We start from the raw sequence: 23406 nt of genomic DNA on the forward strand, positions 1-23406 counted from the left end.
TTTAAAAAGAAAATGGGGCATTAGGAGTGTGAAATACTATGAAACGCTCTTGAAATTATACCAGTGACCAGCCAATACTGGTCCAAAATCTATAGAAATGAAGTATTTCCATTTGTGATGCAGCTGTTATAACTTACGGAATGGCTGCAGAGGAACTGAAATTTGCAACCTGGCTCTTGTTGAAAGAATAAACAGGTTGTAAAGCTTTTAGGTAATTGACCTCTGCTGTTGAGTTGGTTCTGAATATGGATTTAGTTCTGACATCTACTTGTGCCAAAGTTCTTCCTGGGAATATACAGTATTAAGCAGAGTGTGCCTCTTAAGTTTATACTGAGTGCCTTTTCTCCCTGCTTTTAAGAATAATCATCTCACACATCTAAAAATAGTAAACATGATTTCTAAGGAAGGCAGAAATTCCTGGTAACTCAGAAATTGTACACTACTTCTCCAATCAACCAAAAGATGTAATGATCTGATTGGGTGCTTCTTACATAGAACTCTATATAGGTGGCCATAACAATCTTATGAATTGTTATTGTTGTACAGATATAGCAAGAATGTGGACTGTCCATTTAAAAGGCAGCTCTTCAATACATTCTTCTGATATTATGTTCTCTTATTTGTTTACTCTGAGCAGGAACAAGCAGACTATTTTTTGTAATAATTTTTAATTAGAATCTCTTGGTTCATTAGCTGGATTCAGACTCCAATTAGAAGTTCAGAGGGTAGGTAATCTCTTATGAAACAGGTGCCTGTGGACATTAGAATTATGAAAGGACTAATCTGAATTGACCTTGCAATTCTTAAACAGAAATCCATATTCAGTTTTCCGGCACACTTTGTTTCAACAATGTGAGGAGACAGCCTTTACTGGGTGTGTCTCTATGGTGGATAGATTCCTATCAACAATGTTTTAATTTCTGCACTGGACACGGAATTGAATTAGGTAGTTTAAACAAACTGTCCAAACTCTTTGATTGTTTCAAAATCTGTAGCTGGAGTTTAAAATTCTTCCAGAATATATTTTGAGTTTGAACAAAAGGTTTGCCATTTTTTTTCTTCAAAGAATACTTGTTTTTAACATTCTTATTAAGGCTGATTTCTATAATGCTATAATGTGGCATGTCTGGTTTGTCTTAGCATTTTGTAGGACTTCAGTAGTTTTAAATTCTGTTTTACTAATAATAAATCCTTTATTATTATTTTATTAGCTCAATGCATGAATCACAAAAAATAAATTTAATTGGAAATTTGGAATCAAGTTCTATCTTTAGAGATAAAAATTGATTTATATAACTTTCTTTAACTCATGGGACTAACGCAAATGCTAGTCTAAATTCTGACTTGTTTCAAATGCTCTGTTAAGCTATATTTTGCTTAATCATAATGGTCAACTCACACAATATACTAAACAATAAATGAACAAACTATCTTATGATTTAGAATGATATCTGAACCCCGAAATTGGGTCTTACTCAGCAAACTGAATAACAATTGAAACATTGTGTTGGGTGCTATCCAGTTCTATTAAACCTACGGAGAAAGTTTATTAATAATTTTATCAAGATATCAATGGAACCTTTTATATAAAGAGATACCTGAGAAATTATTATAGAAATATAAAATGCCTGTATGCTTTTAGTATGAGAAAAATTTAAAAATAGTAAGTTTGCACCATTTTTTGTTTGCTTCAGATATTCATGTACAGATTATTTTAATAATTTATTTTAATGTTGACTGATATCAGATGAATGCACAATTCCTTATCAGAAAGTATAGTTTTTGTTGATATGTAGTGAAACTCAGATCACATATGGAAATCATTCTTGATTCTACTATGAAAGGGCTAATTCCTTGCCAATAAAAAGCCGCTAGGCCTCATATCTATGCCCATACTAATGACTGCAACACCTTGGACCTTCCATAGATGAAAGAATTATAACAGACCATGAACATAGTTTTTTTAAAAATATTTTTAGTTTAAATAGTGTCAGCTTACATATTTGAAAATTAATTAATTCACGTTCAAGCCTTGCTTGAATCTAACTGAATGATAGCTATGTCTATATGTACATTGGCCTTGTATATACATGTGATTTAGAGCCATTCTACATATTGCTTCAGCATATATTTGATAAAACTCTTTTTGGGATGAACCATTTTGGACACTGGGTTTATAAAAACCTACAAGGTAGCTGGCTCAGAGACTTGTGCAGTTCTAATCAATGTACATAATTAATTATGGTTTAAGATATAGCGTGAGCCCAGGAAAATGGGTTTATTATTAAACCATGATTCATTTAACTGGCTTATTGTGCAAATAAATCTTTCTTATAAAGACACATGCCATATATGTGAAGTTGGGAGTGAGAGAAAGAGCTCAACTAAAGCAAGGAAAGTTCTGTTATTTAGTTTTTTTTTTTTTACTTGACATGCTTTACTAAGAATTAGAAGAAATGGCACTGCATACCAAGTGATCTCAGACAGGCAGATGGCATTGCATAGAATAGGCTTAAAATAGCTATGGTGATATTAATACAGGCTAAGATTGTTTTATTTGTTTATTTAAATTTACTACTGACTAGGGGAGAAAATGGAGACAATTATATTTTTAAAAAAAACATTATTGTAAATGTCCAAGGATTTAAGATACACACACATATATGCATGCGTGCACACACAGACACAAACGTCAGTATTTTGGAATGTATAGAACCTCTTGCTTTTATTGCTACTACCTGAAGAAATCAAACTTTAGCAGTATTTAATAGAATAATAAAATAATGCATGATTTTCTTTCCTTATCCTTTAATAGTGAATGGATGTTTACATAACACTGGATGTCAAAGGTTTTGCTTCCTGAACACTTTTGGGTGTATCTTATGGATTTCTGGCTGCTAATCACGAAAATAACCTGTAATTTAACCTGCAATGTTCCACATTGTAGAAATCTTCTGTTTTTACATACCATAATGGCAATGTAAGCTCTTCAGTGCTTGTTGGTTATGCTGCACGTATGAAAGAAACATACCAAAAATGGAACTGTTGTTGAAGCACATTCAGTACACCTAATACAATTGTAATATCTGTGGAGAGCTAACAGTGACTGCTGTTTGGAATGCAGTTTGGATATATTGAGTACTATTATTACATATGCAAATGGAACAGCCATGCAAGATAGTCACATTACATTAAAAATAAATGGCCAAATCTAAAATAATTTCATTCCAGCTCAGAAAACCATGGCACATGAAACACTGATTGATTCAACAAATATATTTTTGCCTCAACCTCACTTAAAACTCAGCCACAGTGATGAAAATTTTTGTGAAAGTGATGAACTAGGAAAGTGAAAGCTTTTGTTATTTGAGACTTGTTATTCCAGAATAGCTGATGCCAAGATCATTGAAAAAAAATGCCATTTTTGTTAGCCCACAAAACAGACACATTATCAATGATAAGCAGTTTGAAGATCTGTTATGGGGCCAGAGAAAATCACCTGGAAAGCAGCCAAGGATGTCCTTGAGAATTTTCTTGGCAAGTACAGAGCCCCAAACATACATTCAGCTGGTTGACTAACGTCTTACACCATATAAGACTGTGAAGCTCAACATGTCACTGAAGATTCATTTTCTGCATTCATACTTTGACTTCTTTTTCAAAAATCTAGATGCAGTCAAGTGGCAAACATGGTGAAAGTTTTCGCCAGGACATTGTCACAAAGGAAAATAGTATCGGGACAACTGGAATAGATGACTATTGTTGGGCATTGCAGTAAGATGCATTGGGCATTGAGTACAAATTAAAATTAACAACAAAACACTTTTGGCCCTGTTGAATTCATGCAGTGTGTGAGAAGCATGTGATTAAATGTGTTAACAGTCATTAAAATTTACTTTTATATTTCTCAAGATGCCTTCATTATAAAGTCATTCAAAGTTATATTTATGTTCAGTTTGAAGGGGTCTATCATAATACTAAAAGTTTTTCAAGAAGCAAAACTTTTGAACAAAATTTGTTCTCCAGTGCAATCATTTAATAATGACAAACGCTTTCTGCATCAGAATATTTATTAATATTTAATCAGTTAAAGGATACTGTTCTGGTAAAGGCTCACCTGCTGGCTATTGATGAAATGTGTTATCCACCAAGGAATTATGTATCACTGTATAAACTTAAGTATAAACTTGACTCTTGCTTGAGAGTCACAAGCTTAAATCCAACTTTCCTCTTAACAGATACATGTGAAAAAATATCCTCTATCTCAATATATTGCCTTTAATATCCTTGTACACTCAAAAGTGCATTGCCTTCTTGTTTATATGCTGGTAGAGCCAGATCAGGGCCTTCAACGTTCACCTCTATAACAAGTAAAATACAAAAGCATTGTTTGTATATTTATATTGTGCTTAAGATGGTTTCTCCTTTTTAACATGCTGAAGTGCTATGTTGTAAATTTATACTTAAGCATTTTGTATTCAGATTTTTCATAAATAATTATGCATTTAAACTGCTACAGATTGTGCAAACTGTTAAAACAGTTTTGGATGTTTAATACTGTTACATGGTGAAGGTTTTTTTGATGCTTGTTTTTTATCATTCATCTGAGTTTTTCAATATGAACATGTGCTTCATGGCAACAATAAATTAACTATGAGTATGTGATTATATCTCTGTATTCCCAAATGATTACTCATTACCCATTTCCTTTATATTATGTTAATTAATCTATTTATCATATTTATCACATAGACCCATTATGATCAATTGATGCTTTCTCAGTATCTGAGAATAATTAATGTTAAGTATATTTAAACGGAAACTTGGTCTAAATAGTATGAAGATACTGATATTTGAAATTTCTTGAACAGTGTACCTACCTATGTGTGTGTTTCTTTGAAGTAATAACATTGCTGAGCTACCTATCACTAAGATAGCTGAAATATAGGAACAGGAGGTCCAACAAACCACAATGTCATTGTATCTGTGGCACACTCTCGGAATCACTTGTAAAACGAACTTAGTAGAAAATGCAGAAGCAATTTAGAAATGCAATTCAAGGGTCAATGATTTCTGTAGATGAACTTGAAAAAACTTAAGTTTACATTTCCTTAAAAATGAAGGACATATTTTTACTTGTAAATTTCTATGAACTAATTACGGAATCAAATGAAACTTCTCCCAATATTATTGACCCAAAGAAAATAGTTAGATCTTATTGGTTCCAAGGAAGTGATTTCATCCTCAGAGGTGGTTGCATGACTCCTTGTTCATCAGATTCATGTATATTCTGATTGATTAGGGGGCCCGTGGGAAGTGATATATGATTGGGTCCAAACTATAGTGAATTTATCCTCAAATGAGGAAGTTGCCCAACCCCCTATTCAGAACTTGGTCGACCTATCCTGTTCCTCTTTGGTGATCCCTGATGTCATCAATCATATTTTTCTGGACTGCCTCAGAGGGTGGGAATAGGAGTAGTGGTTCCGTTCCCTTCACAAATGGGTCCATTTGGCATTGATGAAAGAGCTCTATCCCTTGCTCTATGTGATATTTTAGCACCTGTTTAACATTGAATGAAATAACCTATCAGTATGTGATTAGGTATCATCACTATGTTGATCATATTATGTATCTCACCCACAGCTGGCAAGAAATTATTACTGATATTCTGCTTCTGTGTCTGTAGACCGAGTTACAGATGGGGAAAAACAGAGTCATATTCAATCCTAGAAAGACTTAATCTTTGATTCTAGATGGGGTTGTTAGTTGTGAAGTCGTGTCCGACCCATCATGACCCCATGGACAACACTGTCCATGGGTTTTTTATGGCAAAGATACTTAAGTGGGTTGCCATTTCCTTCTCCAGTGGATCACGTTTTGTCCTCTGCTATAACTTGTCCATCTTGGCTGGCCCTGCACGGCATAGCTCATAGCTTCATTGAGCCATGCAAGCCCCTTCGCCACGACAAGGCAGTAATCCATGAAGGGGTAGATGGTGTTGCACTGTATCAAATCTAGTATACAGTTTGAGGCCAACTTTAGACTCATGGCTCTTGCTTAAAGATCAGGTTACAGCTGTGGCTAAGAGGATCTTTGCACAAATAATTTTGTGCACCAATTGTGCGAATTTCTACACAGAAAAACCGTACTCATGGTCATTTATATCTTGGGCATGTCTCATCTGAATTATTACAGTAACTTCTACATAAGGCTACCCTTGAAAACCACTTCAACTTATTCATTATGCAGCACAAATAGTTCTGGGTGCACCTTAATATACCATGTAATATTGTTATTTCACAAGTTTCATTGTCCGTCAGTGGGCTTCCAGCTGTAATTCAAGCTGCTCACAGTAACCTATGAAGTCCTTCATAAAGTTTGATGGAACTGCCTATGGAGATTCTCAATTATCCAAGTCACAGTTATCCCAAAGATGCTTTTCAAAATGCAACTGGACTTTTTTCTTTGAAAATGTTTTACTTCTTCATTTTCAAGGAAAAAACAAAGTCCAACTGCATCCTGAAAAGCTCCCTTGGGACTTTGATGGGACTGGTGTGCACTGGTTGCTGTTACTTAAGTAGGCTCATCTCTGGGATCAAGAAAACTTTATTGTTTCACCAAACCCTGTGGAATAGGGTGCAGTCACAAATTTGGGTAGGCCTGACCCTGTCTGCCTTCCAAAGATTTGAAGACAGGGCTTCCCCCACAGGCACTGGTCAGATGGTTTTGTGAGCCTCTTGCTTGTTTTTGGTTGTTTGAATTACTCTGGAGCAATTTGTTTCACTTAATTTTTTTTTTAGTTGCATATGCTACCCTGAGTCATATATTAAAAGTATTGAGTTAAATAATTTAATAAAGATATACTGAGTAAGTTGTGGTTAACAGACACATGGTTGTTCCAGCCAAACTTTGGAGTCCACAAATCCATGCTCCATCTAGCACCCTGGATAGCTCCATGTGGATTTTAAACTGGATATTCAAGTGAACAAGTTTAGATGTTCTTATAGCAACCGTTGGTCCCAAACTATGATTTTAGTTGAAGCTGAAAGAGTAGCTAGCATTCCCTTCCAAATGCATTTGCTTCCAATTGAAAGACTACACTTGCTTCAGCAGCGTTAATTCCAATGGTGAAGCAAGGAAATAGGGCAGATGCAAGAACTTCTGGACCACTTAAAAGTGATTTTAGCTCTGTGGCAGAGAATACTTGTAGTATTCTAATAAAAGTTTCTTCAGAAAGTAAATGAACTTGGCATAAGATCCTTCCCAGTGAAATGGCCAATAGTGGATATGGCAGGCCAGTGTCCTAACTCAATGTGCATAGAAGACATTAAAAAAACCTTAACTGGGGTTAAAGGACTCAACTGACAACTACTCCTCAGGTTATATAACAATCACTTTTAGCCAAATCAAATCAAAATGTTTATTGTGGCCTAAGAGCCAGAAAGTACAACAATAAAATGCATAAATCTATAATTATTAATAAAATCTGCAAGAAAACTATATAAAACACACTATTATAGTAATTGTGGTACAAATAGCAATAGTAATCATTAAAATGTGTGCTAATTCATAATCAGAACTAGGACAGATACAACAAATGTCAAAAACGTTACGTGCTACAAATATGCTTTAAAAAGCCAACATTGGGGCCCACTAATCACCTTCAACCATATTTTAACACCTCTCACTTCCTGCTTCCTGGGATGACTGCCCAGTAAGCAATTTAGCATCATGTGAGAGAAGTCTAATACTTCTTTTATTCCATTGTTTTTTTTTAAAAGATCCAAACTTGTTCAAGTGTGAAAATTATGCTGATAATAGTAGAGATATTGTTAGAACTATTTGTTTTAGGAGTTGCTGCTTCTCCCTACCTTATTTTCTTAGTGGAGTAGTGGCAGCTTAACCATTGATAGTCTGTATGATATATCTAATCATAATAGGATTAATTAACCTACGGGTGTGATTACACTTTGTGGTTGACTAGTTAATTCATTTATTTATATTTATTAAATTATATATCTGTCCAATCAAAATGTGACTCAATGGTGAGGTCAAATAAAAAGAACACATGACAGCCAAACAAATATAAGCAATAAAAAGAGTATGACCTGCAAGGCAATTTCATTCTGCCATGCAGTCAAAATATTCAATAGGCACAAAACCTATCAACTTAGTGCTGGGGGAAAGCCAAGTTTTAAAAGCTTTCCAAAAGACAGTTAAGGTCAAGACTATCCAAGATCTCAGGGGAATGCTATTCAAAAGGGCAAGCTTGGGAATGGAGAAGGCATATTTCCTGGGTCCTGCCACATGGCACTGCTTAAATGATGGGACCACAGCATGCTCAGCCTGTCAAATTGTAAGGCACATTATTCACATTTCACTTATCGTCTGAGTTTAGATGACCTGGATCCATGACAATTCAAGGTTGTGCATATCTTCGAAAAAGAATATCAAGATTTGTTTAATGGAAGAACATTATTTTCTCCCCTACTCATGCAGTGGCTCAATTCATCTTAAGGACTATTGACTCCAACTTCAAGGATGAACAAATTGGAATAGTGACCTCTCCATGAGAATAGATCTTTATTTAGCCTTGGCATTTTTTAAATGTTACTATGACATTGTTCAAACCTGGAATGTGTAAAGAAGAGTATTTCTGAGTATATATAAATAGGTTTTTGCAAGTCAGCTGCAATTCACCTTCATAAGCTGCTTTACATCATATAGCTAATAAGAATCTCCTTGCTGAAGTATTTTGCATCACTCAAATATTGGTGGGGGTGTGTGGAGTGGTGGCTTTGCTGCTGTAAGTGTAAGCGATTTGGTTGGTTGTGTTGTTACATCTTGATTAGTTGATGGAGTTGATGTATGCAGATTAGTCAGCTGTTTCATAAGTTCTGTGTGGCTGAGGTACTAGCTGTATGTCCATTAGTCTTTTGTGTTGTAACGACCTGGGTAATGGGCTGTGTGATGACATCCTGAGCTCTAGTGTAGTGATATCCTGAGTCCTGTGCTGTAACATCCTGGGAGGTTGGCTTCATTGTAACATCCTGATCCTTTGCGTTGTAACCTCCTGAGTTCTGTGATGTAATGTCCTGATCAGATGGCTGTGATGTAACATCCTGGACTTTGGTTTGGTTCCGAGTTTGCGATCTGGCCATGTGTTCATGGCATGTGTCAGTTTGCTTTGTGTGGGGGTTGGAGGGAGGTGCAGCAGTTTGTGATGCCGCCGTGATTTGGCTTCTGGATGGTGGTTGCATTTCATCTATGGGATGGGTTTGGATTTGGATACAACGCAAAGGATCAGGATGTTACAACGCAGCCAACCTCCCAGGATGTTGCAGCACAGGATTCAGGATATCACTATACTAGAGCTCAGGATGTCATCATACAGCCCATTAACCCAGGTTGCTACAACACAAAAGACTAATGGGCACACAGCTAGTACCTCGGGCACACAGGATGTTACGAAACAGCCAACTAATCTGCATACATCAACTAATCAAGATGTAACAACACAAACAACCCGCTTACAGCAACAAAGCCAGCACTCCATACACCCCCGCCAATATTTATAGAAAGACGGCATCTCCGATCACACTTTGCTCGCACAAGCACGAAGCTGAAGGCACCAGCCTGAAGATGGCAAGTGGGACCTCATTGAAGCGTCGCCAAGTACTCTCTATTTTACACTAGAAAAGACCCGAATACGCCAAGACCTGTGTATATGTATGTGTATGCATGTGTGTCTGTGTGTATGTACACATATATATATGTGTGTGTGTGTGCGCGCGCGCACACGCGCGCACACACACACACACACACACACACACACACACATATATATATGCCATTTTTTAGGGGGATTGAGTTTCTGAGTTTTAACTATGAATGAATCATACAAGTACTCTCTATTTTACACTGGAAAAGACCCGAATACGCCAAGACCTGTGTATATGTATGTGTATGCATGTGTGTCTGTGTGTCTGTACACATATATATATGTGTGTGTGTGCGCGCGCACACGCGCGCGCGCGCACACACACACACACACACATATATATATATATATATGCCATTTTTAGGGGGATTGAGTTTCTGAGTTTTAACTATGAATGAATCATACAAACTGGATTTGCACAAAATACTAGATTAAAAGATAATTGTCAATTGGCATCCAATATTGTACATGTGCAGATGCCATTTACATAAATCACCCTATCAGGAATTATATATTTCTGTACAATTTATATAGAATTGAGTGAACAAATAAAAATGATATTGCAGAGGCATCACAATATTTCAGTGATCACTTGTGGATTTTTATCAGAATGGCTGATAGGTAGAATACACTAGTTGTAAAATTAAAAATTAAAAACTGAAATTTAGTACTGGTTCAGCTAAAGGACATTCTTATCATCTAACAGGTTGCAAACCAAGAAAGTCTGATTTTGAGGTCATCTTGAGAATTCAGTCATTTCTTCACTGCTTTTGGAAAGGCTTTATCTCATTTTGATCCATGTACTATTGAAAGAGTACTGAGTAAATTCTCAAATTATTGTATGAATTCATTCCTGTATACAAATTGTACCTTGCTTTACAAATATAATTTTATGTCGAGGCCTAGAAACAAACTGAAAATTAGAGCCATCTATTGTTTATCATTATTAAAACTGTAAAGCAGCTGTATTCTAACCAGTTGTAATCTCACATAATTTATGGAGTCCAACAACTAAAGGGAGAGGTTTACAAAAAAGATTAAATTAAATCATACCACAGACATCACAGTAAACTGATAGCAAGGTATAAGAGCACTCATTTTCTCAAAAGTTAGCTCTCTTGCTACACAAGCACTCTCAGATCTTTAATTCTTATGGAGAAAAGAGGCTTTTGTAAGCCTTAATTAAATAAGCAGCAATCTAATTTTATGCATAACGTCTTCTATAAGTTAGCTTTTTGTGAGAAAAGCTATGGCAGAAGTATTTTAATAATACCAAATACAGCATTTTCACATACAACCAAGCTGCTGTATAATGAGTAAATGTGACTGCTGCAAAAATAATACACAGAGAAATCATCAACTTATAACTATTTATTTAATGACCAAAGTTGCAACAGCACTGAAAAAAGATACTTACAATCAGTCCTTGCATTTATGACAGCTGCAGCACATGATCAAGTGTTTATAATTTGAGGGCTTGGCAACTGGCATATTTTTACAATGGTTGGAGCATTTGAGGTCATGTGATTGCCTTTTGTGACCTTCCAGCTGGCTTCTGACAAGCAAAATAGTTGACCCCACTATGGTTGTAGATTGAGGATCTTTGTGTATATCAGGGATGTCAAACTGGCGACCCATGAGCTGGATGGATCACGTGCAGGCCATGCCCACCTCAGCTCTGTGAATGGGAAAAAAATCGTGAAACGTCACGTGATGGCAGTGTGACGCAGCGAGTTTGACACCTGTGGTGTATATATTTTGTTCTAACTTAGAACAAAACTTGATGGATATATTATTATTTTCTTCTTGCTTTAGATTTTGAAATCTGTTTGTGAAAACTGATAAAAGAGATCATTCTAACCAATTCTTATAGACATTGAGCCACCTGCTTATTTGAACTGAAAGCAAGTAAAGGACCAAACCATTTTGTCAGGCATTCTGATATACTTTATTCCTATTTCGATTTCTAAGAACCCACGTAGGTTCCACTGATTGTTTGCGGTACAGTTTAAAAAATGCTTAAATTGATAAGTTTCCCCAAAGAAGTATGCTTTAAAAATTAATGCAGATGGGATGTGAAGAATAGAGAAAGGATGCCCCTTTATGGTTTGAGGCTCTTTTGAGAGAATAAATAAGTCAGAGAACAGTTGAATACACACTTTTAGTCATAATGTTGGGGATTTTCCCTCTGGTTTAGCCTGAACTCAGACACATCTTGTTTTATGGTTGCCCACCTGGCTCTTATTTATTAAATAGTAGATATTTGCCTTTACAATCGGACATGGTGGCTCAGTGGCTAAGACGCTGAGCTTGTCAATCAGAAGGTTGGCAGTTCAGTTAGAATCCCTAGCGCCGCATAATGGAGTGAGCTTACTTGTCCCAGCTTCTGGCAACCTAGCAGTTCAAAAGCATGTAAAAATGCAAGTAGAAAAATAGGAACCACCTTTGGTGGGAAGGAAACAGAGTTCTATGTGCCTTAGGGTTTAGTCATGCCAGCCACATGACCCTAGAGTCAGGAAGACTGTGCGAGGGGAACTTTTACTTTTACCTTATTTGCTTTTACAATAATGCATTCAATAATTGTCTTTTTATGAGAAATAATCACCAAAATACCAGAACCAAGTATTTTTCAAATACTTCGGTACCAGCTCTGTCAAATTACTAGCATCCCTGTAGCTCTGTTCTAAGCAATACAGCTCTCCTTCCATAAAGTTGTCTGTGTGTCTGTGTGAGTGTGTGTGGGTGAGAGAGAGAACTCAGCCTTTTCTAACCTGCTGTTCTCATTTGTAAGACTACAATTCCCAGTAACCTCCTATCTGGGGCATTCCCGTGTCCAAACTCCAGAGAAGCCGCAGACTGGGGAGGTTTGCTAATGTCCCTGGGTGTTGCATGCTTCTTGGCATCCTCGAGCAGAAGCCGCAATTCAGAAGGGGGTGAGGAGCTAGCCGCCCGCCCGCGGCTACAGCAGCCAAAGAAGCACGCAGCACTGCAGGCGGCGGTTCATGCCCAGAACTTCCCAGCCGCGCAGCATCAGAAGGGCGCCGGAGAGGGACACCGGCTCGGCTCCGACCCTCCCTAAACTCGCACCCCAGAGCCGACCTTTCACCCGCCGCAGCGGCGCGGAGCCTTCAGATGAGACGACGCGGCTATGGCAGATCTGAGGCAACCACCGCCCGGTCACGAGGGAAGGAGGCAGCAGGGCGACGAGGCTGAAGGCCGCGAAGAGGACTCCGCCGAGGCGGCCTCGAGGAGCCCCGTCGCCTCCAGCCTCGCCCTTGCGGCGGAAGGGCCCCTGTCAGCCGAAGAGCGCGAATGCCGGATCTGTTACAACCCCTTTGACGCCGAGGCCCGCGCGCCAAAGCTGCTGGCGTGCCTGCACACCTTTTGCCTCGACTGCCTGGTCCAGATGCATCGCCACCAAACCCAGAGCGGCATCGGCGGCGGCGGCGGCGCAGGGAGGGGCTCGGCAGCGGAGCGCGGCGGCCCAGGCGACGCCATCACGTGCGCGTTGTGTCGGCACCGCACTGCCCTGCCGAAGGGACACGTGCACGACCTGCCGCTGAACACCAAGCTCATCCCGCCGCCGATGCCGCCGCCGCCGCCGCCTGCGGACCGCTTGCAGCTCCTGCCCCTCTTGTGGGCGCCTCGGCCTACCTTTCAGCGCCCCCTGCCGGAGCAAGTCGGAAATGGCGCGCTTTCTCCCGAGGCTGCTGAGGCGAGCGGCGGCTGCAATGAAACCGGCTGGAGCCGGAGGCAGGAGAAGCGGACCGTGCGCTGCGTGTGCATCGTCTTTACCTTCTTCTCCATGATGGTCGTCTCTATCACCGGGCCCCTCTTCCTCAACTACAGTGGTTGGGTGGAGCTCTTCATGGTGTCCCTCTTCCTCGTGGTTGCCATCGTCCTGGCCCTCCTCTCCGTCATGCCTTACGTCCTCCACAGCCGCGGATACCGGACTGTGGCCGCGGCCTTGCTCGCGGGAGAAGGAGCGAGCGGCCCCCCAGGGGCGGCGCTCGACCGGATGGCCATCTCCAGCCGTTCGTAGGCAGCCCTTTGCCCGACCGCTAAGCCGAGATCAGGTTCCTTTCCTGGGAATTCGGCAGCTGTTAGAAGCAAACAGAGCCTGGCCAGAAAGTGGCTGGCAAACAGGTGGTGGTGCGAGTGCGCGCCGTGGCCTGCTCGCCCAAAGGCCCCGCGGAGGTGTTGCCCTGAAAAGAAGGGCGGCCTGCGCCACATATAATATAAGAAAGGGGCCCGGGTTGTGGTTGTGAACTGCCTTGACTCCTGCGTGAGATTTTAGGTGTCATAGAGAAAAAGTTATAGGTCAGGGGCAGAGCCGTTGCCTTTGGGTGGCATCACAAATTCAACTCCTAGCATCTAGTAGACAAAAGGCTCCTGGACATCAGGAGTGACTTTTTGTCAGCCTTTCTGGTGAAGTTCACCAAAGCAAGGCAAGTTCGTGTGTCTGTTAGGACGTCTGGTGAATATGTCTGTTTCTTAGGGCTTTTATTCTGGGATGGGTGAGTCGGAAAATGTTTGCCTGTAGAAGGGCAGAATAGATAGAAAAGTACTAAGCTCTTGCCCTTTTTCTGATGTTTAATCACCACAGACTTGGCATTTGTGCCATTGTTCAATCCTGGAATGTATAAAGGGTGCTTCTGAGCATATGCAAAAAACACTCAAGACTTAGCTCTTGCAAGCACCGGAGACTAGTGGAGAAGGTGCATTTTCCATACCTGTTAGAACTTCGGAGCTTACATGGGTCCCCTAAGACACTAACTAATCTTATAATACAATCCATGTTATTGTAAGTGCCATAGAAAGTGACTGTGTTTATGAAATTAACGTAGAACTGATTAGAAGTTACAAATTAGAATGGTTTGGAATGAAGACATGCCCTTCAATAAATATTGTGACTACAGTGGTCAAAATGTTTCTGTGCTCACAATATACTAATAGTAATAATAGTAGTAATAATAGGAGTGGGGATTGAGATATTTTTAATTTCAGCCATATTGATCATTATAATAACAAAATGTATGGCTGTTAAACTATTTTTATGCATAATGTGTAAAGTATATATTTGGTACTCTGTTATGGTATAATTTTTATGCATCAGAAGTAAAGTTCATTTGATAATAAACATTGTTTGTTTGCTTCCTTAAATAAATAATTCATCTTTTAACAAAATCTTGTCAATTCAGTATCCAAATTCTTCCCTTCACTGTTACCAATTGAGGACTGTTCTCCTTTTAAATGCATTTTGAATGTAGAGTGCAAGTCCAGAATGAGGGGCGATTGCAACTATGGTTAATGTATTCATTAGTCCCAGATCTAAATTGGCCAAATGATCTGGTACTGTCGTATGGATAATGAGTGAAATGGTATATCAGGTCCCATCATTCTTTTCATTACAGAAGCAGCAATAATAACAATTCCTCTTCTTTTCATATGTATATTGCCTTCCTAAATTGCTTAGGATAAGTGATTTAGACTTGGGCTGAATTTCAATATTTTATAAAACTTGGACAGTGCCAGAATCATGAATTTAGCTATTTCTTTTTAAGCCTATATTTTTAGATATAGCCTTTTTTCCAGAAAATGAAACTGTAGTATCCCTCATAAGTTTGATAAGTATTCTTGCTAATATGTAGTATAGATTTGACATGGGTTTCATTACGAACTTGTGATTATTCAGAAATAATTTGCACTGAGCACAGTTAAGTATATTTCAAGTAAGATTACATATAGAATTGTAAACCCCACGTCTGGTAAGAAATTCCAAACTGTAGCCATTTCTCCTATTTATTCTATAAATTAAATGGCAGGTTTGAATTCATTAACTATTTGGCATAAATTACACAGTGATCTTGTTAGAAATGTGACATTTAGAAACTGATTTGTCCTTTTATTAATCACAATTTTAGCTATGCTTGAAAGCCATAATTAATTGTGATTCTTAATGCCATTATTTTATTTAGATGGGTATTTGTTTTGGCAGCAAGCTGATTCTACATTAATGTAGTTTAATACTTGAGTAACTGGTAATTACATAAACTGTGATTGGCTTTAGCACGGATTTTGTAGTGGAGTGTGTGTTTGTGTGTTTAAATATTATGTTGTTAATTATTTCAACTTGTTGCTTGGACATTCTGAACTGAAAGACAATGTAGAAATATTTAAATAAAAATATTTAAGAGTTCAGTCCTGCTCCTTGAGAATGCTCAATGGAACTTGTGAAGTGACCTTGAAATGTAATATTGCTAACAGACTTTTGAAAAAGAGATAGAAAATGAGCTTTTGTCCAGTATTAATAACAAAGTTCATTGAAATTAGTCTTTTGAATTATAATTGCATCTTAATGTTTTTATATTGGGGAATGTGAAACATTTTTCTTCTCTGGAGAGTACTGAATGTTACTTAATATTTTCTTAATATTGCTTTTTGTTCTAACCCCCCCCCCCATTATTTAACATTAAAAGTGCTACATCAATTCTTAAAATAAATACCTAGCTAATGCCTGTGTTTTAGATTATTTCCTTGGTTGAAATTATGAGATTAGCTGTTTTGGATCGATAACTTTTTTTATGAAATAAAGTTTTCTTCATTAAGCTTGACTCTTGGTGACTACCGTACATCGGAACATTCCTAGCTTGATGACAAAACAAAACTATTTTTCCTATTCCTTTCTTCTGGGATTTTCTTTTTTCTTTTTCCAGTGTAGCCTAAAGCCCCAGGATTTCCTTGTGGTCTTCCATCCAAATACTGAAAAGACCGTTTCAGCTTCTTGGGATGAGACAAATTTGGTTAAAAATTCTCTAAGTTACCACTTAACTGTCACACATACAATTGTTCATTAACCTATATATATCATCCAAGTTTCCAAATACTTTATTTCTGATTCTTTCTGACTAATTAGAAGTATTTGAGTGATTTCCTCTTTGATATTTGTATTTTTTAAATATCAAATCAGATTTTTAAAACAATTCTTATATCCAGGATTCTGACGCATTTATTTAAGCTGTCTATACAAAAAGTTATTTCACAATATTTGCCTATGGTTTAATGGAAGTTTGTTGAATACAGGATTGTACCCTGAAAAATATGTCATTGACATATATCCTTTGGTCAAGTTGATTGTGCCTTGAAATATATGTCATTGTGTATACCGTTTGATCAGTAACACCAATTTCTCCTATAAGAAATTAAGTAAAAATATACCTTTAAAAAAATCAAAAATAAATTCACTTTTATAAAACTGAATAAAAATTAAAAGAAATGTGTTTTCTGCCTATCACAAACACAATAAATACCATAGAACACAATTGGACTAATTTGTAAGTAGGTGTGTAAAAGATATGCGCTTGACATATTGTCACAGTAGCATAACTGACAAAGTGAAATGTAAAAAAGGAAGCAGATCTTTCATGCATTTGAAAGTATTTTCAACAAGTTAGGTACAGTATCTAGAAGTATTCAGTGATTGTAAATAAGTTATACCAATTCGCTCAGCAAAATAGGATTTAGGGGAGGGGGGAAAGTCTCACAACGATAGGGGAAAAAATCCACTACATTGAACTGAAGGCTTTTTTGTTTGTTTGTTTGTTCCCAAATATATAGCAACCTATTTCTTAGAACTGGGAACTATATGAATTATATTAATTAATATGAATATATCTAATGATGAAACCTATTTTTAAATATAACGTGAAATGATTTTTACTGTCATTCCCTTCACACTTTCAAACATTTGTCGGCCTACTGGTAAATACGTGTGTGTGTGTGTGTGTGTCTATACGATTTTATTCTAGTATAGAAAGATGTCTATTTTACATGCGAATTTAAATTTCCTTCGATATTTTACACATTAATAGTTTCATGTGAGCCATCTAGAATATTGTTGTGAGCTACCAAGAATCATTATATGAAATAGATGGCCATATGTTTTGTAAATAAGTAAAACCAAGGATACAAATAACAGATACAGCAGATTTTTCCCCAGATTGTAATGTTTTTCCCAAAAAAAGAGAGATGGGGGAGCATCTGCTTCTTGCATAGTTTTCCTTTTCATTTTTGCAATATTGTTAAGACAGGTTCTCATCATTCATTAGTTGATTAAATTGTGATATTATAATTCTCTTCAGAAATCTGAAAAATATAATGTATAAAAACAATTCTTAACAAGATTTGTGGATACCTGCTGCCCTCATCTGGAAGAATATCAGTAGGCTGCATCAATCAAAATAAATTTAAGTCATCTGGATTTTATATTTTTAAAATTAAAATACTGTAAAGGAAATTCCTGAAGAAACTAAATAAAAAAATGCAGCTTTTTTTTTTACTGAATTGTTCAACTTTTGTGTCTTTCTTTATCGGATAAAGCATTCTTTACTTCAGTCCTCCTGGGCAAAAATGCTAGAATATAGCAAACTTTAGTTTTTAAAGGCAGAAAGATATTTCAGGTAATACTCTACTCAGAAGGAATGTTCACATAAACTTTCCATAGTATCCCATTGACTCAAGCACTCAGTGGCAGAAGGTTCAGTGTAATATATTTCAGATGAATAATAATAAATCTTTATGAGAAGATCAGAAATAATTTTTCAGGCATTAGCTGTTGTTTTTCTGTCCTTATGAAGGGACTAAAAAAAGATTTTAGCAAAAGTTGATGTTGATGGACTAAAATATGTACAGCATGTGATTAATTCATTAAAACATTTATTAATATAAGCCCATAGGAAATTCAATTACACTATATGCAGATTTTGCTATCTTAATAAATAGTTCTGGTTTATCAATTTTAATGCCTGTGTTCATTATGACTTGACATGGGATCATATTTTTTTGTTTTACTTAAAAGAGTGAGTACTTATCAATTTTGGTTGACATTATTCTAGTAGGGTTTAATTTTTAGTGAAGAATCTTTGCTGAAACATTTAAGATTTTATGATTTCCTGAACCAAAGAGACAGAGAAACATGTGCACACATTTAAGAAATGCATATTAAAACATATTTTAAGTAATCAGAGTTAGACTCAAGATTCTAATATAGTGTGTGACAGCATAGAAAAATATAAATTTATGTTTAAGTAATATAGTTAATAACTGTCAACAAATATCAGTATAAATTAATGTTGGATCTGTTTCAGGGCCGGTCTGATCTACTGGTTAAAAAACCAGGCCAGAGACCAGAAAACCCTGAATACCAGTCCTACCGTTGGTAGGAAAATCAACTGGGTGACTTTGGGCCAGTCTCACTCTCATCCCTCCATGGTAATAACCCACTAAGTCAATTTCTGCAGCAACCAATGGATCAACTTTCAGTTGATCAGACAAAAGTTGACTCTCTACTTGTGGGGAAATGCTAGGTAAAGAAAAGAAAAAGTTGGATCTCTTGTTTACAGTTCAGAGGAATAATAACAAAGCTGTAATTACATTTCCTTCTGCTTGAATAAAAAAATAAAGAATAAAAAGGAGGAGGATATTATATAAGACATGACAAATTATATATCATAAAACAGAATATTTGACAAAACAATGATTGATTTAAAAAACTTCCTTTTTGAATAGAAAGACAGGAAAGAGATCCAATACAAACAGTAGTTTATTTTTTTAAGATGCAAATGAAATCTCTTGAATTATGAATAGTATTTTCACAAATGAAGTGTTTTGTTGGATGAATAGATAAAATTATTGTCTTAAAAACCTAGAATGTATTTATGGTGCAATACATAAAGAGATGCTCTTAGAAGCAAAAACTGAAATTATTTTCTGACAGTCATTTCTGAGTTAAATAGTGTTAGAAACAGATGAAAGTATTATTTCTGTATTTTTGCCACATTATTCTGAGAAATAATGTACATTTGTAGGACAGAGAGGTAGAATATAAAGAACTGAGTTTTCCTTTTTCCGTACTTCTATAATGTATTTCGACTGTAATAAGGCTATCTTTTGTGTATGTGTTATATGTGTGTGAGAAACAGATTTTTTCCACTTATTTGGGGTTTATTAGCTTTAATTCTGTCCCTTCCTCTTTGTCAGCTGCTGAATGAGGTCATATTGAGATATTGCCATCCATAGCCAAATGAAACCCAGTATTTTCTCTGTAGATGGGTAGATCATTGGAAACATGTAATGCCAATTCTTTTATATTTTTACCCACTGTTTCTTTCCAGGCATACTATAAAGCACTGTGAGAAACTGGAGACTTTAAATGATTAGCATGATTTGCAGTCTTAAATTAAGAATTGCTGCTTTTTATTTAATTGCTGCCACCAATCTGCCTTGTCAAAACTGCAAAGGTTTACAGAAAGCATTATTAACAGGCCATACAATCTTATGCTGTTTACTTCCATTAAGTCTAATTCCATATACATTTAGTTGTATATGGACTAAATATAATTAATCATACAAAGAAATGTGATTTACAGTTACTTATTTCCCATCTATTATGCATTACTACTGCAGCTCTCAGCAAAACAACTAAAATCATTAAAAAAGAAATTACAGCTAGTCACCTGATATACCAAGTGCCAGAGATTGAAATTTATTGTTTCTTTCAAACAGTGAATAATATTTAAAAAACAATAACTAATAACCCTAACATACCACAACATACTAAGCCAAAACCGAATAAACCACATTATGGCTTAGTGTGTTATGAAACACCAGATTTGAAGAAAAAGGTTTGTGTGTGTGCGTGTGTGTGTGTGAGAGATTTGTTCATATCTTAAATTGCTTAGAATTAAAGCAATTATCCTTGTTTTAATATGCAAAGCTGCATATTAAATGCATATGTGTGATTTATGCTGAAAAATCATAAATTTCCAATCATATCAACCCATCCTATCAGATCCATGTTGCATATTGCAAGTGCCATACATGAAGGAATGCCATATGACCCCAGGAAGAGCTGCTTTTCTGCCACAGCACCTGCTCTTTTGGAACATCATTTCTCCTTTAGTTAGACTGGCCCCGAGCTTGTTGACCTTCTGGAAGGTCCTGAAAACAAAACTTAGCCATCTGGCCTGGGTATCCAGTGGCTGCATTGCTAGGGAAATGGATGCTGGTCTCCCATAGATCTTTAAAAAAAAATATTTTTATTGTTTTAATGTTTTAACAATTTTGGTTGTGTTTTGGTGTGTGCATTTGTGTGTATAACTTTGTAAGCCACCCAGAATTATGAATGTCAGATTGGTAGTTATATAAATTTAACAAACAAATACATCAAATAATAATTAATTTTAGCTAATTTTTTCCTACAAATTCTTCACAAATGTCTAGAGGAAGAAATATCAACATGGCATGTAAACTTTTTGAAGTCAGTCTGAGGTACCATTATCATGATCTTCTGATTCAGGTAGCATCACAATGGGGACACCACCTGAAGCTGTGCAAAAGTCCCTAGCCAGGAACTCCACCTATTGCTTAAGCAGAAACTGTGAATCCAGAAGGATACCTAAATCAAAGACGAACACTATTGGAACTACAGTTCTACCTATAACTGACTGGTTAAGTGTCATAAAATTAGTGCTGAATTTTAGTGAATATAAATAGATTTTCTCAAGGAGGATTTGTTCATAACCTGATCCTTAAGATCAACAAATTACCCATTGCTACAATAATGAATCCATCCAATCTAGAATAACTACTGAGACCAAAGCCAACCCAAAGACATTGGATTGCCACAAGTAAATTGAGGAAAAGTAAATTGGGAGTGAATGGGACAACTTACCATAGCCAACTTGCTGTGGCAAACTCACTGCAACTAACTCGCCATGGCCAACTCACCACAGCCAACTTGCAGCGGGCAAACTCGCTATTGCCAACTGTTAAAATAAATAAAAAATATTTTAATTTTTGCCATCCACATTTCATTCTGTTCCTCCTTTTGCATCCTTTAATTATTTTATTCCACAATTTCTTTGATATTAGAGTAACTCTCATCCCACAGCAAATTGTCCTGTGGCAAGATGGCCATGGCGAATTTTCCTGCAGCCAATTGGTGGTGGTGAGGGCCACGGTGAGTTGGATGTGGCAGGTTGGACATGGCGAGCTTTTAGGGATGGCCATCCCATTACCCAATTTTAAATATTATAATCCAGGGAAGACTTTTACCACTAAACTGGTCACTTGGATCTTCAAATTCTGTTGATGTAACAAACTTTTGACAGTCTATTGAAATACCATCTGCTCCATTTATATTTACATTGTTGAGCAAAAGTATATTGATTGGACTGATATAATCTCTTTTTTTTCAAACAAATTGGCCAGCATATTTTTCTGATTTTTGAATTTACCTTTACAATTGCAATTGTAATTTACCATTACACCATTTTAGTGTAATAATATTGCAATGCAATATTTTATTCAAAAGTAATTTAAAATGTGCTACTAATATTTATTTTTAAAGGGGTTATGTTTAGATCTGTACCTTAGATTTCTAAATATGTCCCTAATTAATTGGAGAACAGATGTTTTTTGAATCATACATGTTTACACATTTTATCTGATAAAACTGCACCTTTGAAGTGCCATATTAAAACAGGATTTTTTCCTGGTTCCTAGTAAAATGCTTACTACTACAAGTGGGCATTATCTCTTATCATCTTTAGCCCTAAAGAAAATATGCTTCCACGCCTATATTTACTAATATGTTAATATACACTTAATCATCTTTTTTTAAAAGTATGATTTAAATTCTGGAAATCAAGAAGGAAGTCCATCTGTTTTGTTATATAAGACTCATCTAAGTATAATATTGAGGGTGACATATAGAGTATCATATCTTTATTTTATTTTTTTATTTATTTGTCATATTTATAAATTGCATGCTCCTGATCAAACCAGCCTTTGATGGTTAGAAACATAAAATAACAACAAAAAGATCAATAAAATCTGAATATAATAAATAGTATAGAGAGTATTTCAAATTCATTAACTAACATAAATGTTCCCAAAGTCTACAATAAAAAAAGCTTTGAACATAATAATATCAAATACCCATGTAAAAACAATTACCCCTAGAAGAAGGCTTGAATGTAAAAAAATAAATAAATCAATATTTACCCCATCGTAAGATCAACATTCTGCTGGGAGGTTATAGGTAATAATATGTGACAACATATATTCTCTTTAAATAATCTGCTAAAAGAACATTTGATGGCTGATATAGTAGTAGGGTCGTCCCTAAGTGATGGAATAAAGTGTCCAAACACAAAACGCCACCCTAAAAGTCTCCAGGGGGTTTGAATGCTTTTTCTGCCATAAAATGAGAGCCAATTACTTTCCACTGGGATTTAAAAATCACAAATGGGGCCTGAGTTTATGGAATCAGCTCAAGAAGCCAAAAGTCCAGTAGTCATGTAGATTGCACAGTTAATTCTCTAAAAATATGCTCTGTTCTTTAAAAGACGGATAGGAAAGAGGATAAATCATGACACACACACCTCCTGAGGGGTGTGTGCATAAGGCAATTTGTGATGTGACCAAAATGCTATGCTTTCTCCCCAGCAGAAATAATTTTCCTAACAAAGTATTAGTATTTTCCTAGGACTAGGAATTTCGTTGCTAGTAATTAATTACATAATTCCTTTATGATGCTAAAGCTTTTGATGTAAATGCATTTTATTTTAAAGGGCCAATTCCATTTAAAGCAGGCTTCTCAGAAAATGTGAGCAACATCA

General features: G+C 36.5%; 1 protein-coding gene across 1 annotated transcript; it reads left to right on the forward strand.

Moving 5' to 3' along the window:
* The first annotated feature begins 12563 nt into the window (after positions 1-12563).
* RNF228 (ring finger protein 228) lies at positions 12564-16174 on the forward strand. The gene has a single exon (XM_087725489.1). The coding sequence runs from the start codon at positions 12873-12875 to the stop codon at positions 13764-13766; it is 894 nt and encodes a 297-aa protein (XP_087581615.1). The 5' UTR covers positions 12564-12872; the 3' UTR covers positions 13767-16174.
* Positions 16175-23406: the final 7232 nt, after the last annotated feature.

The sequence above is a fragment of the Thamnophis sirtalis genome, unplaced genomic scaffold, assembly GCF_051295495.1.
Source record: "Thamnophis sirtalis isolate CommonGarterSnake01/CBP01778 unplaced genomic scaffold, rThaSir2_p1.2 scaffold_11, whole genome shotgun sequence".
Lineage (NCBI taxonomy): Eukaryota > Metazoa > Chordata > Lepidosauria > Squamata > Natricidae > Thamnophis > Thamnophis sirtalis.

Coding starts and splice junctions, on each gene's coding strand:
- RNF228 (XM_087725489.1), top strand. CDS start 12,873: ATGGCAGATCTGAGGCAACCACCGCCCGGTCACGAGGGAAGGAGGCAG.